General features: G+C 45.4%; 3 protein-coding genes across 3 annotated transcripts; 2 read left to right on the forward strand and 1 right to left on the reverse strand.

The window, feature by feature from the left end:
* Positions 1-460: 460 nt before the first annotated feature.
* Positions 461-1,969, forward strand: BJ212DRAFT_1261595 (WD40-repeat-containing domain protein; the record flags this gene model as incomplete). The annotated part of the gene is made up of 5 exons (XM_041330186.1): positions 461-872; positions 926-1,174; positions 1,232-1,311; positions 1,369-1,559; positions 1,609-1,969. The coding sequence occupies 5 exons, from the start codon at positions 461-463 to the stop codon at positions 1,967-1,969; spliced, it is 1,293 nt and encodes a 430-aa protein (XP_041198410.1).
* An 820-nt stretch (positions 1,970-2,789) lies between these two features.
* On the forward strand, positions 2,790-5,579 carry BJ212DRAFT_1444423 (uncharacterized protein; the record flags this gene model as incomplete). The annotated part of the gene is made up of 4 exons (XM_041337958.1): positions 2,790-2,995; positions 3,235-5,184; positions 5,231-5,300; positions 5,553-5,579. The coding sequence occupies 4 exons, from the start codon at positions 2,790-2,792 to the stop codon at positions 5,577-5,579; spliced, it is 2,253 nt and encodes a 750-aa protein (XP_041198411.1).
* A 6,337-nt stretch (positions 5,580-11,916) lies between these two features.
* BJ212DRAFT_1444425 (uncharacterized protein) lies at positions 11,917-13,631 on the reverse strand (the record flags this gene model as incomplete). The annotated part of the gene is made up of 6 exons (XM_041337959.1): positions 11,917-12,030; positions 12,156-12,252; positions 12,355-12,545; positions 12,624-12,845; positions 12,903-13,422; positions 13,573-13,631. 6 exons carry the CDS (start codon positions 13,629-13,631, stop codon positions 11,917-11,919), a joined length of 1,203 nt encoding a protein of 400 aa, XP_041198412.1.
* Between the last annotated feature and the right edge of the window lie 1,164 nt (positions 13,632-14,795).

A 14,795-nucleotide genomic window follows, 5' to 3' on the forward strand; every position in this document is an offset into this window, starting at 1 on the left:
AACGTGAATGGTAAATGTGCACAGGAACGGCATGGTTATCACTGTGTGGATTTCAAGTTCGTTCCTGAGAAGACCCATAGACGAAAGGGCTCACTGTTTCGCCAGCAGCACGCATCCAAAATATGTAGAATCTGCTCCCATCGATGCGCTCTATATGTTCTATACTTTCAAGAACAACAGCATGTGCTCGATCTTCCATCCTTCCTCCAAATGCAGGTACAGAGCTCGCTATTTTTGGTCAGGGCTGATCCTCTGATAGACCATGGGGAGTGTGAATAGGAGTGTGTTTGAAGCTGTTCAGACTCCAGAGGCCTACGCCGACTTATGTAAGTGAATTTTCGACATTTTTGCTATTTTTGAACCGCCACAAACACGTGAGTCAAGACTTTCGGAATCGACTGTACATGTATTCCTGACGAGTCCATCGAATTTATGTAAGTACACTGATATTATGGCCACAATGACAAGCATCAAAAGGGCAAGACTTGCGAACTCGCCAAAAGAAAACAAGAAAGTACAAGTTGTACAACTGCCTCCCCAAAGCGACCACCTTCTCGTATCCTCTACGAAAGGCAAACAAAAAACGAAACAATCTACGAAACTTCTCTCAACCTGCTTCAAGATAGTCGCTGGGTCCTACGAAAGACTGCTGTACGGCCTTGACGGATCTGTCTCGCTTAATGAGACAAATGATAGCTACAAGTTCGAGCTGCGACCAACCTTTCTATTTCCTGCACACGTATCGTGCATCAAGGCCGTCGCTGCATCTCCGAACGGCGGAAAATGGCTTGCTACTGGGAGCGCGGATGAAGTCATAAAGGTCTGGGATTTGCATAGGAAAAAAGAGATCGGCGGGCTCATGCACCACGAAGGTGAGTCATAGTGCGCTATACTATATCTACCTCCTGACAAATTGTTTTGACAGGGTCCATAACACAACTTCACTTCCCCTCCCGCTCGCATCTTCTCTCAGCGTCTGAAGACGGTACATTATGCCTCTTCCGTGCACGCGACTGGGTCGTGCTTCGCGCCCTCAAAGGTCACAAAGGACGAGTTAACTCTATGGCGGTCCATCCATCTAACAAAGTCGCGCTAAGTGTAGGCAACGATAATACATTGCGCATGTGGGATCTTATGCGGGGGAAGGGATCTGCTAGCACAAAGCTGGGGAAGGGTAAGTGCTTGTTTTTCTAGTCCCCAGATCCATTTCTCACCTCGTTTGATGATTTAGAGGGGGAAGTCGTGCGGTGGTCAACGACGGGCTCGTCGTTCGTCGTGCAATCTCACAACACGATCGATATATTCACAGTTGTAAGCACATGTCATAACTTTTCCGTATATTCGTAAATTCAATCCGATCGCACTTAGGACATGGTTCTTCGTCACACAATCACGCATCCATCCCGAATACATACAGTTCGATTTAGTAACCGAGTAAATGGCTCCGGAGAATTATTACTTGTTGGCGCAGAAGATAAAAAATTGTCGATTTACGACATGCCAGATGGCCCAGAAAAGATGCCCGTCGTCATTGCAGAAATCATCGGACATTCCAATCGGTACGTACAATGCACTCGTTCGGACTTTGTTTTTTTACCGTCTCTTTAGCATAAAAGCAGTCGAGAGCCTTCCTCTTGCACTACCCCGTTCAACGAAGGCAAATGCACTCCTCTCGACCATCATCCTGTGCACCGTCTCATCTGACGGTAAAATTCACCTTTATGACCTGGCTCTGCTGCCCGCCGATCAAAAAGCTGGAAGTGAAGTACTGCAGATATCACCTGTGGCTGAGTACGATACAAAAGGCACGCGGCTGACATGCGTGACCATCGCGGACGGCGAGGCTCTTGAGCATGCCCAGAGTGTGAATGGGAAGCGGAAGCGGGGAGATGAAGACAGCGAACAGGAAGATGAGGATGAAGGATGGGGAGGTCATGAACGAGAAGCAGAGCACGATGAAAGTGGGTGAGGCCGAGGTCTGACAGGTTCCTTGTTTATCGCATACTTAGCTGCTATAAACTCATCGATGCTCGTCTTCACTTTTTTCAGTTCGTTACGGTGTTCCTACTAGCATGAGCTCCAACCTCGTGTCATGACTCATTCAGAGTAGCGTAGTGCTTACTGCCTTCGCGTGCAGTCCGAGTCGAGATCATGATGTTTAGGTCCTGTCACTCTCAGTCAGTCAATCTTTCTTCTTGGTTCCTGGTAAGTATTCGCAATCTTGACGCTCCTCTATATCTTCATATTGATATCTATGTGAAAGGAATTCACCTTCACACCCTGCGAGGGTCATCTCAGATTCCAGAAACATAAGATATATCTCCAAGGTGCATATGGGTCAACCTAGATTCTCGATAGATTGAAAACTGTCAAGATTCACGGCCTTCACCACCAAACGAAAAACGTCAATGGAGCTGAAGGCCAGAAGAATGCACGTAAGCTAAGGACATGGTGAGTCTGTGGCAGTCAGATCTAGCCTCATCGATGGACATTCGTTCGGTCGTTGGTGTTAGGATACATGAAGCTAGGTACAAGAGTAAGATTACTTATTTGTCAGCTCACATAGACAGTCCGATTTGTTTTTTCGAGCGAGGATGAAAGGGCAGACCAGTAGCAATTTGCCCTGGCGAAAGATGACATCATTGGAGCCTCGGTTACTATATAGATCCGGATGTTCCAAACAAACATAAATACCCTATATTTTCCCATAGCCTGGTTCTCTCAAACTAATATCCTAGCTAGCAGCTTATCCACCGTGTCTCAGAACTCCCTCTCGTTTCGCAGACACGATGATCCCGCGAATCTCCAAGCGGTATGCCAGCACTGCCAAACCAAAACCCAAACCTCGCAAAGGCACAAAGGGTGTATATGGCGTAACACCAGGACATCAACACATATCGCCAGAAGAGCAAGCACGCATCATAAAGCGTCGCATCGAGAAGGCCGAGAGAGACGAGCGTATGGACATAACCATGGCACTGACTCCGGTCAAGACGTGAGCATCTTCACTCCATTGTTCTTATTCCATATATTCTGTAACAAGAGTTCACGGACATGGTTGTCCTACCATACTAATGGAGGCTGGCTAGCTGGCGTGGCTCCATGATGTCATTGACGTTATTCCTCTAACCGTTATCGTCCGCGTAACCTCGAGGCACGCAGTCTCCATTTGTCCTCGCTTGCTCGTATATCCCCTTATTTTTCCTCAGTGCTGACCATTCTCCTCTTTACCAGGCACATGGGAGGTTTTACCCGCCCCCGTGACCTACGTGCTCTGTATTGGTCAAAGGATGGTCCGTACGATGAACAGAAGAGGTCTTATGAAACGCCCTCTCCTGCAGCTTACGTCCCTCACACCGTTTACCTGCTCGAAGCCCGCCATTTGACCAGGCATGGTGAAGGACGTGCTGATTCCATTGAGCATGTCGTCGGCGTTTGCCGTGAATGTGATTTCCCAGATGTCCTTGCCAAATATAACTCTGCCTCTTCTCCTGCACTTGAAACCATGGACAACGCCCGCTGGTCCTGGGTAGCGCGAGCACATCCAAAGCGTGTCAAGTGGTGGAATCCTGGTGAAGATCCCAAGGAGATTGCGAGAGGGATTACTGAAGACAGCAAATACGAGGTTGATGATGTAGTAGCATTCAACGGCGAGAACAAGGGGTTTGAAGCCGTTCGTAAGGGAACATTGATTTTGCCCAAGCTCACCACGACTGGGCAACAAGTCCGAGCCTTCCACTCATCACCCACTCGCCCATATCCCTCCGAGTCTTACAACGAAGAACACATCGTTCCCAACTTTTATGTCAAGCACAAAAAAGATCGCAAGCTCCAGGCGGACAAGTTGATGAAATCCCCTGTCACACCGTCTACCACTTCTCCATCCGCCACTGATACTGCCGGTCTTGATGTCACGGTTGCTGAAGAAGCTGTCCACGATCCGACTCGACAAACTAAAGCCGTGAAAAGACGCAAGCATGAGGAGTCTGCACTCATGGAACACCTCTCAGACTCCATTCTTGGCGACGACCTTGTGGCCAGCACACGCCGCCTTGTCACCAAGATCCCTGTCGAGCACTACGACAAGGACGGTAATCTTGTGCACCCGAGCGGGTTTGTCGTTCCTGGCAAAGGTCACTCAAGCACTAGTGATGCTGCACGTGCCAAAGAGTGGGCGAGAGATCAGGACGAGGAACGTGCTGCACAGACAGCCTCGGTAGCTGAACGTGTGCTCGAATCAGATTTCGATCATGTGCATTCCGCCATGGCGAGTACGCGCCCGCGCTCTCATAAGGTTCCCTTTGAAATCAGGGAGCCTGACGGGACGGTGAAACACCCGAGTGGCTTCGTTCCTCCAACTCCCGCCAACGAGTTCAAGTATTCTGACAGCGCCAGTCTTGAGCGGGGTCTTGCGGGTGCTATTAGCAGACAACGCGCCCGTGATGTGGACAACAATAACTCCACGATCATGAAGGGCCGTCGTCTACACACCACTGCCGTTGTGCGCGCAAGTGAGGTAGCGCTTCCAACCTGTCTTGTGCAGCCTGTGCCTGCTCCTGAGATCGACTCTCAACCTTCATCAGGGCTCTCCGAAAGCGAGCCAGATCATGTTGACGCTATCCGCGCCAGATATCTGCCAACACTTGCACAAGAGCCCTTTTTTCGACCCCTCTTGACGTTGACAGTTTCTACCAGACCCCTTGCTAACAGTCTAGTGCGCCTTTCGCGTGCCCTTCCTCGCGGCCTTCCTTTCTATGCATCCGTCGTACCTGAGGACCGCAAGTTTTCGGACTCTTTTTCTTCTCGCATGCGCAACCTCCGTCTGAACCGTATGCAGGACCTCGCAGTAGCGATGGCACAGGAGCTGTCCGGCGCCCGCGGTGGCTTCGTAGGCATCCGGTTTTCTCCTGACGAACGAGGACGAGGTGTGGATGGGGAGGGTCTCGACAAGGCTTTGGACTGGAATAAGCGTGTTATTGGTGTCGGAATCGGCAATTGGTTCTCTCGTGCGCAGGAATTGAAAGAGGGATTCAAGATGGACGCGGATGAGGCCGTCGTCACTCCGTATACCTCTGAGGGGGTGCAACTGGACAGCGGCCCGTTCAAGATGTATGGGCTTGACGACTGGGGCAGGCGTATCTGCGACGTGACGGGCGAGGAGTTAGCGTACCCGTCGAAGTCTGCGTAGGCACACGCGGTAGAGCAAGATAATTCTGATGCGCTTGCGGAGACGAGGGGGACATAAGGTGGAGAGGAGGCTTGCGATTCTGAGGAAGCTGTTGGCGAGACTGTTGGCGAAGGTCGTGCTGTGAATAAAATGTGTTTTATTGCTCTACAGACGGCTTGTCATAGGGATTGTATTTGTATCATACCCATCATCACGCTTGTGTTCTTACAGTACTATTCAAGCATCTTGTTTACACTACAGTGTGTTGCATATGAGATTGCAGTACGTGTTTTTCAAAAACTCGGCCTCGCTACCTTTACCGGCACGTTTACACCCTAATTAGGTCAAGGGATGTGACATCTTGTAAGCAGCAGGCCCTGGCTAGACTAACACGTCACATCCCTTGACCTAATTAGGGTGTAAACATGCCAGTAAAGGTAGCGAGGCTGAGTTTTTGAAAAACACGTACTGCAATCTCATATGCAACACACTGTATGATGCATTCGTTGTAAATGATGGTCACTGAACAATGCCTTGATGATACCCTGAAGTTCCAGAGACTATCGTGGGAAACACCTGGGTAACACCATGTGTATATAGTACATATTGGTAACAATTATGACATACCATACTAAGTGGGGGCAAAACCATATGCTGCAGCACTCAGCAGTGACTTTTGTAGAACTGCAGAGGGACTGGTACTATAGATAATAGGGTAGATATGATAGGATCTATCCTGGACTTATCTAATCTGGTTACATGCCTTTTAGACTCTGTGCAATCAACACTGCCACAGTCATGATGAGCACCATATCTCACTCATTTCACACCATTCTTTTCTGCTCTTTTCTGACATTTCTATTGCTATTATAAAAGACCCCATTAATATTTGTGTGAGTATCTGAGTGAATATTAGCTTATTCCCTCCACTCTTTTGGCACTGTTTCCCACAATGTATGGACCATCTGAAGGTCATCCCTGAGTTATAACAAATGATATTAGCTAGTACATGATTATTAGTCATCTAGTGTAGTTCCACTTCATTCTCTATGACACAAGAAATCAATTCTGTGGGGAGAATTCACATATTTTAACAATTAAGGATGACAGATAAGATTTATACTTTAGTCAACAGTATTAAGAGCTTGGCCCACTTTAAGACTACATTACAGAAGTGTACTCTGTTCTGATCCTGCCTCAAACTAAATGTGAGTGCTTGAGCAGCAAAAAGGTTGGTTTCAAAGCCATGTATTTGGTTGAATTGATTGTATCCAACTCTTAGTTTAATCTCCCCTGATTGTGAGATTAAGGAGTATCCAAGAGATATCACTCTGACTCACTGCATACTGTCATTCTGTCATTGTAGTGTCATAGCACTGCATCATGCCAGTTATTGATCCAACTACACTGTAAGTTCATGTTGGTCCATTTCTGAGGTCCCTAAGTACTGCATCATGTCAATTAACAATAACTAACCTCTGAGTACCTGTTAAGAACTGGGTTGCTCAAGCAGAGAGACTGATTCTGAGGTGCTTGGCCTCAGCTCATGCACTGTGCCCCTTACCTGAGTATGTGCCCTTCATTTCAGATGAAGTCTGATGATGGTCCAATGAAGTCCAAAGGACCTCCAGAGGAGTGTGGGAAACATCCAGTGGAACATGGGAGAGTTCTGGAGGAATACAGGAAATACTCAGAGGAGTTTCCACTGCACAGGAAGTGGAGAGAACCCTAGGCAATACCTCTAGAGGAAATGGAATGGAGGTAGGGAACTGCATGGGTATGGGTCTAAGGTAGTGATACCTGTACCCCTACCCATACCTGCACCATGGGTTTGACCAGTACCATATGACCAATGTGTCACAATTCTTCTGTTTGTCACCACTTACTATCAATTGCCCATGTCTGTGCAAGTTAATGATCTTGGAGAACAGTGCCAGTGACACTGTACTAATACAGGTATGTTTTTATTTATATTTTTGTACTGCTTGTTTTTAATTTCTTGCACTTGGCTTCAAGTTCATTCATCTGGGCTTGCCTGTACTCATTTGAACTTGCCTTCATTCATTTTCACTCCCCTGTACTTGCCTGCACTCATTTGTACTTGCCTTCATTTATCTGGACTTGCCTGCACTCATTTTCACTTGCCTGGACTCATCTGCATTCATCTGGGCTGGCCTGCACTTGCTTGAACTCATTTGTACTTGCCTTCATTCATCTGGACTTACCTGCCCTCATTTTCACTTGCCTGGACTCATTTGCATGTGTATGGGCTGGTGTTACAATCGTGGTTACCCCCTATCTCTTTTTACTTGTGTATTACGTCGTGACCGCATCTAGCTATGCCATCATTAGACTAACTGTTTTCCCTATTTTGTATTACATCACGATCGCCACGTGCCGTCGCTAGGTGACTCATTCCCTTATCTCTGACTCACTCATGACGTCACTAGATGACTCTCTCTGACTCGATCGATGACACATGTGTACCTGCCCTAAAGTACCTATGTCTATATAAGACCGGTCATGTACTTAGATAGATCTTCACTTTAATCTACTAGGTCTTACCTGACTATCCTTCGCTTAGGACCTCCAATCCTAAGTCATCTGATAACCGATATTTGAGCCAGAGACACTCTCTCTGACTTGTCTTAAGAACCTTACATTTGTAAGGACACGATCCGACTTCAGGCGTAACTCTTATCGAGTACCTGTTGTCGCGCCTATCCTAGTCGACATACGGTTCGCCATAACAGCTGGCCTGCATTCACTTGAACTCATTTGTACTTGTCTACATTTGTCTGGGCTTGTCTGCACTTGTTTTTGCTTGCCTGGACTTGCCTTCACTCATCTTAGCTCATTTGTACTTGCCTTTATTTATCTGGACTTGCCTGGACTTGTCTGCATTCATCTTGGCTTGCTTGAACTTGTCTGTATGTATTTGTGCTTGCCTGTGCTTCCACTCCTCCTTCTGGTGCCCTTGGGTGTCATCCACATATGTTTGAATCATGTCAGCATTTGCTGACATGTGCTGGACATGTATGCTAAGCACTGATGGCTGACCTGTTGGTATATTCCTCATGGGTAATATCCTGGGTCCATTTTGTTGATACCCACAAGAAAACCCATACCTGCACCACAGGTACAGGTATATCTCTGGGTATGGGTATGGGTCCAACTGATCATACCTGTGGGTTTACCCATGCAGTTCCCTAAATGGAGGAGAGATCCAGAGGATGGAAGGACAGGAGGTACAAAGGTACAGAGGACAGGAGGACAGGTGGTCCAAAGGTATGGAGAATACAACTCTGAATAGGACAAAAATTGGAAAAAAAAAAAAGGTATGGAGAATAGGAGGACTGAAGGTCTGAAGGTCTGGAGGACAGGATATCTGGAGGTACAGAAAGAATAGGGGCTACATTGGATGAAGTCTGATGTAGAAACAAGCAGAGATGGACTACATTTATGTAGAGTCAGAGAGACAGGAAGTGGACCAAAGTCCAGAGAGAGGGTAAGGCAAGACTCCAGCCTAGGAAACCATCCCTAGGCCTTAGTGGAAAGGACAGAAGTCCAGAAGAAGACTGGGCAAGTCTAAGATGATATTCAAACTGAGGAAACTACAAGAGTTATACAGGGGTTATATACTGTAGGATGTCTCAGAGGGTAAGCAAAGGAGTGAGGCTGTGTACAAGCATATACAGTGGCTCAAAAAACTGTCCGCATGTTTTGACATTTTTCACTATCTATGATATTGTGTGAGAACGAACAAATGCCTCAAGGACATGCTTATACCACATTGTAGTATGGCTTCAGGGCTTTCATTTGAGCCCTACACCGTGGGAATCGGTGGAGATATGGTGGAGATACAAGGCTCACAAAATGGTGACTCACGTGGACAGTTTTTTGAGCACATATTAAAACTATATAAATCATCATTTATGACACCATAACAATCATGCCACCATTAAATAAATTATAAAGTGGTGTCATTATGTCATTTTAAAACCATATCTAACTATACAAACCAAAAATTTCCATATGTCATGGTTATATTCACCATGAAAGCCACCCCCCCTGCTCAAAGGGATAATATCCTCTCTCTTTCCTATTCTGGCCTCTCTGCTTGTCAAATTTCCTCTAGAACTGGAGTATCCAAGTCCACTGTGGCCAAGTTCATCAAAGAAAGTCACACAGACAGGGAAAACTTCTGTGAAGGGCATCCATCCAAGCTCACCTCTACTGATAGGAGGGCTATTATTCAACATATCGCTACAGGACAGGCTGATAATGCTGTCCAGGTCACCTATTACATCAATTCCACCATCACATTCCCTGTCTCTTCACACACTGTGAGAAACATTCTCAAGACAGCTCATCTCAGGTCAGTAACAAGGAAGAAAAGGCTTTCCTCTCTATCACACATAAACAGAGATGACTAACCTTTGCCTTAGCCCATCAGAATTGGATTACATGGACTGGAAGCATGTTATATGATCATATAAGACCACAATAAATAGGATTGGGTCAGATGGCAAGGTATATATGTGAAAAAAGAAGGGTGCTAGTCCTCTCTGCATATGTGTGATAGAGAGGAGAGCCTTTTCTTCCTTGTTACTGACCTGAGATGAGCTGTCTTGAGAATGTTTCTCACAGTGTGTGAAGAGACAGGGAATGTGATGGTGGAATTGATGTAATAGGTGACCTGGACAGCATTATCAGCCTGTCCTGTAGCGATATGTTGAATAATAGCCCTCCTATCAGTAGAGGTGAGCTTGGATGGATGCCCTTCACAGAAGTTTTCCCTGTCTGTGTGACTTTCTTTGATGAACTTGGCCACAGTGGACTTGGATACTCCAGTTCTAGAGGAAATTTGACAAGCAGAGAGGCCAGAATAGGAAAGAGAGAGGATATTATCCCTTTGAGCAGGGGGGGTGGCTTTCATGGTGAATATAACCATGACATATGGAAATTTTTGGTTTGTATAGTTAGATATGGTTTTAAAATGACATAATGACACCACTTTATAATTTATTTAATGGTGGCATGATTGTTATGGTGTCATAAATGATGATTTATATAGTTTTAATATGTGCTCAAAAAACTGTCTGCATGAGTCATGATTTTGTGAGCCTTGTATCTCCACCATATCTCCTCTGATTCTCACAATGTGGTGCTCAATCCAAAGCCCTGAAGCAGCACTACAATATGGTATCAGCATGTCACTGAGGTCTTTATGTATTCTCACACAATATTGTAAATAGTAAAAAATGCAAAAACATGTGGACAGTTTTTTGAGCCACTGTATAGTGAGCAGAAGCATGCAAGTATGCACAAAACTACTTACCAGCTATCTTTGCCAGGTTAACATAGGCAAGTACCATTGGCCCATCAACAGCATTGGTGTCAGGCTCAGCATTGGTTTTACCCTCATCCTTGTCTGCATTACCTTCAGTATCATTAGTTGCATGATGGTAGCACCCAAAAGGCTCATCCTGTTCTGGGATATCTTGTTTGATGTGTGCTTCCAATGGTGCATTCAGTATCCCTGCGAATTGTGAAGGTGGTGATTAGCATTGGCGAGCCCAGCATCATGAAAATCACATACCAAGTTTGTTGAGGATGTATGGCAAACACATCCCTTGTAACATCCCACGGTCAAAAAAATCAACACATGAAGTGGCTAGCTTGTTGAGACATTGATTGGTTAGTAACATTTGACTGAGAGCTTTGAAATGACTTGACCGGCACCATGGCTCCTTGACGGCTTTAATGTATTTGGACTCTGTAATAGATGAACAAAGTGTTACAACCACATATACCCCTGTTCATTTTCCCTTCCTTACTGTGTATTACGTCACAAGCCACATGATGCCACTGCTAGACTTACCTCTGACTCATACCTTGTGTTACATCACAATTGCCGCTGCCATTGCTAGATGACATATTCTTGCTATCACTTATGCATCCCTTATCTCTGACTCATTCTGTTCACATGCCTACCCTAAAGCACAGTAGTTCACTATAAATAGTCCTCCTGTACACTTTAGTTCTGCACTTTAATCTTACTAGGTTTTACCCTGGATATCCTTCACTTGAGACCTCCAATCTCTTGTCATCAGAATTGTACTTTAGGTTAAAGGCACTCCCTTCGACTTAGCTTACACTGAGCGCTCAACTTATTGTCTTGTGTAGAATCTCAACAGAGGTCATTGACTCTTATCGAGTCGTCTGTTGTTAGAACCACCCTAGTTTGTAACACAAAGCCCATTTGGTGTGCTGAATGCTTGAATGAGCTTATGGTAATGGATGAGTGAATGTTGTTGAGGGAGATTAAATCCTTTGGGCCAAACACCAGATGTTTGGAATATCTTGCAGTACCTGTGGAAACACTTCAAGGCATCATCCATTGTGTTGAGGCTGCTAGAGCTGATGATGTTGCAACAAGCAATGTAGATGAAGTTGAGTAGCGCTTGCAAGGCCTGTACCATCTCTGTGGGTATGTGACCTTTAATAGCAGGTATATAGACCTGTGCAGTAAATGCGCATTAGAAATATTAGTACTGTTGCTATGAAAAAATAGAGGAATATTGGTACAGACCTTCATGAGAGCTTTTGAGTTGTCACCAGTCCACTGTTTGAATCCTCTACCCTCTGGAAATCATCGAAGGCCTGCAAATGCTGGAGCTAGAGTGATGCTAGTAGTGTGACACATGTTCAGCAGCAGCAGCAGCTAAGTGAATTTGAAGATAAACTTACTGATGGTCAATGTCGTCCAGTATCCTGTTCATATTGGCTTCTGTATATTGAGCCTCAATGTAGTCATGCACCCACTGAACTAGGTGGTCCTTGAATGCTCCCTTGATGAGCTAGTGTAAGAGAGGAGCTCATGTATGTTGGCACATGGAAGGTAGTTAGTGAATGGCTGTATAAATAGTGTAAGTTCAAAAGAGATGAGTAGATAGAGTATTGTACATACCACAATGTCTCCAACAAGGCAGTATTCATCCCACAGAACACCTAGTTTGAATTCCTCAACCAAAACTTCAGTGTGAGTATGGGAACATTGGCCATACATGCCTTCATTGAGACTGTCTGCTGGTGCAGTGCATTTGCCAGTGTAAGTAATAGTAAAATAGCACCATAGTAGTCATACTTAGCATAGGGACACGAAGAATAAGACAAACACATACTTTGGACACCAATTTTGTACAATACATGCAAGCAGTGCTTGCTTGGGATAGTCTGCTATGTATGGTCCAAGACCATACACAGCTTGTTGAAAGTGGCCATCAGGGCAATGGACAACCTCCGGTTTGGTCATGCCAGGCTTGAGGGTTTCAAGCATCTTTGTGAGTGATGAGTGTAGAAGCCAGTGGCGGAACTTTCAGAAGTGTGCATCCTTTGTGGCTTCACTATCAGCTAATTCAATCAGTACAATATGAGTAACAGCAGTGCACACAATTAGAATAGAGTACATAGTTTTCAGAATGGCTAAGAAGCCAAGTAGTACAATGCCATTGCAGTGTGCATGCCACACATTGTTGTGGATGTTGCCAATGGACATGTAGACTGGCCAGTATTGGTTATGGCCAGTGGTGACAGAGACTGTTGTCTTGTCACTTCCAAGGATGATAGGAATGAACATTGATCCTATTGTATCCAGATCTTGCACAATTAAGTCCTGCAGTGAATAATAAAAGTGAGACAACAACACAAAGAGTGAGTGAGCAATGCTTACAGCCTGTTTCCAACACCAGTTGCCGGACATAAAGTCATGAAATTGATGTGCTCCATCACTAACACTATACTCCTGTACCAGTGCATAGTCAAATTTGTCCTTGAAATCCAGGTTCAATATGATGTTGTGCACCAGGAGCCAAGGGTCTTGGAACCATATGTCATACTCAGACTTCATCCATGATGGAACATCATCTGAGTCATCAGGTAGAATTCTGTTGTACTGCAAACTGAAGCTTTGCCAGGGAACACCACCAAGAGAAGTTGAATTGATGGTGTCATACATGTCAGTATGGTTTGTGAATGGCAGAGTATCACCATGAGCTGCTAATGAGGCTGCCCACAGATTGAACATAAAATCAATGTCGCCCATGGACATTTGGTTGCGATGGTACAGGAAATTGGCAACTTCAAACTCGACATGTTTGTTGTATGGCATCCAGTCATCAGATCCACAATCTGATGGGTGTGGAGGTGGTGGAGCATCTAAGGGTATGGGATTCCCTTGATCATCACAAATTCTCCCTTTGTAGAGGAGAATTGAGCACAAATTGTGTGAGCATTGAGAGAAGTCATGTACTGTTTATGATGGGATGATATGTCCTAGTTAACTGAGGTCAACTCTGAGCTTGGCTGTCAGAACTAGCACTGCTACCAAGAGGCTGATCTACATCCAAGCCACCTGTAGAGTCTGCCAGTGGCTCAGCAGAATGCTGATCCTCAAAGGCATTGTATGGTGCATCATGTTCAAAATCATGGCCACCACTAGCCTGAGTGCAACTGTCAGAAGCTCCCTCCAATCTGCTTTGGCTGTGCAAATGATATGTTGCATCAGATAAGGGACGGCCAGGGCCAGATTGAGATGCCAATGATAAACTGTGCTTATGACTAGTAGGTGGGGGAGAACTACTGGAACTGGAGGATGAATGGTGTGGCAGTAGGAAATTTTGTGGTTCATGCTGTGATCACATGTTGGAAGTGCACCCAGACCTATTATGGAAATGGCGGGTGCAGCTTACTGCTAAGCAAGGTAGTGTAGGCTGACGATGGCTAAGGGTGCGCATTTTGTGAATATGGAGGTTGGTACTGGCTGGTATTGTGAGATGGTGTAGAACCAGCAGGGTAATGAGAGCCTACAAGTCTGAGCTTCAGAGGTGCATGTGGCATGAAATTTATATTCAAACCTACCTTAGCATAAGAGCCTGTGAAGGCACCACTTGAATCATGAGGTGTATGTGTTGTTGGGAGCAGTGAGAACCTTCCAAAAATTACATGAGGCAATGATACAACAAACATGTGTACTATACACCAACAATGGGGCAGCCAAAGTTGGACAGTGTGAATGATTGCCAGGAGATCCAGATTGGGAATGGGGTAGGGTAGTGGGCTCTTCTAGAAAAAGTGTTTGACATGAGGTTGGCAGGCTAGTAAAAGTGGCGAGATTGTCATGCACAAGTTCAATCACAGAGTTCCATTCAACATCTGGGCAAACATTGAGAAGACTGCCATATTAATCACAGAGTTCCATTCAACATCTGGGTGAACATTAAGAAGACTGTGGTATTAATCAAGACAGGCTAGCATAATGAATTTGGATTAGCTTTCTCTGAGTCACTGAATAGACATGAGCACTTACTGAGGAACATGCTTGCCTGCAGGCACAAACATGGTGAGATTGTCATGCACAAGTTCAATTGCAGAGTTCCATTTGACATCTGGGCAAACATTGAGAAGACTGCTGTATCAATCAAGACAGGCTGGCATAATAAACTTGAATTAGCTTTCTCTGAGTCACTGGATAGACACAAGCACATACCAAGGAACATGCTTGCCTGCAGGCACAAACATGGTGAGATTGTCACACACAAGTTCAATTGCAGAGTTCCATTTGACA

This window comes from Suillus subaureus (assembly GCF_016647635.1).
Source record: "Suillus subaureus strain MN1 chromosome Unknown BJ212scaffold_3, whole genome shotgun sequence".
NCBI classification, from domain to species: Eukaryota; Fungi; Basidiomycota; class Agaricomycetes; order Boletales; family Suillaceae; genus Suillus; species Suillus subaureus.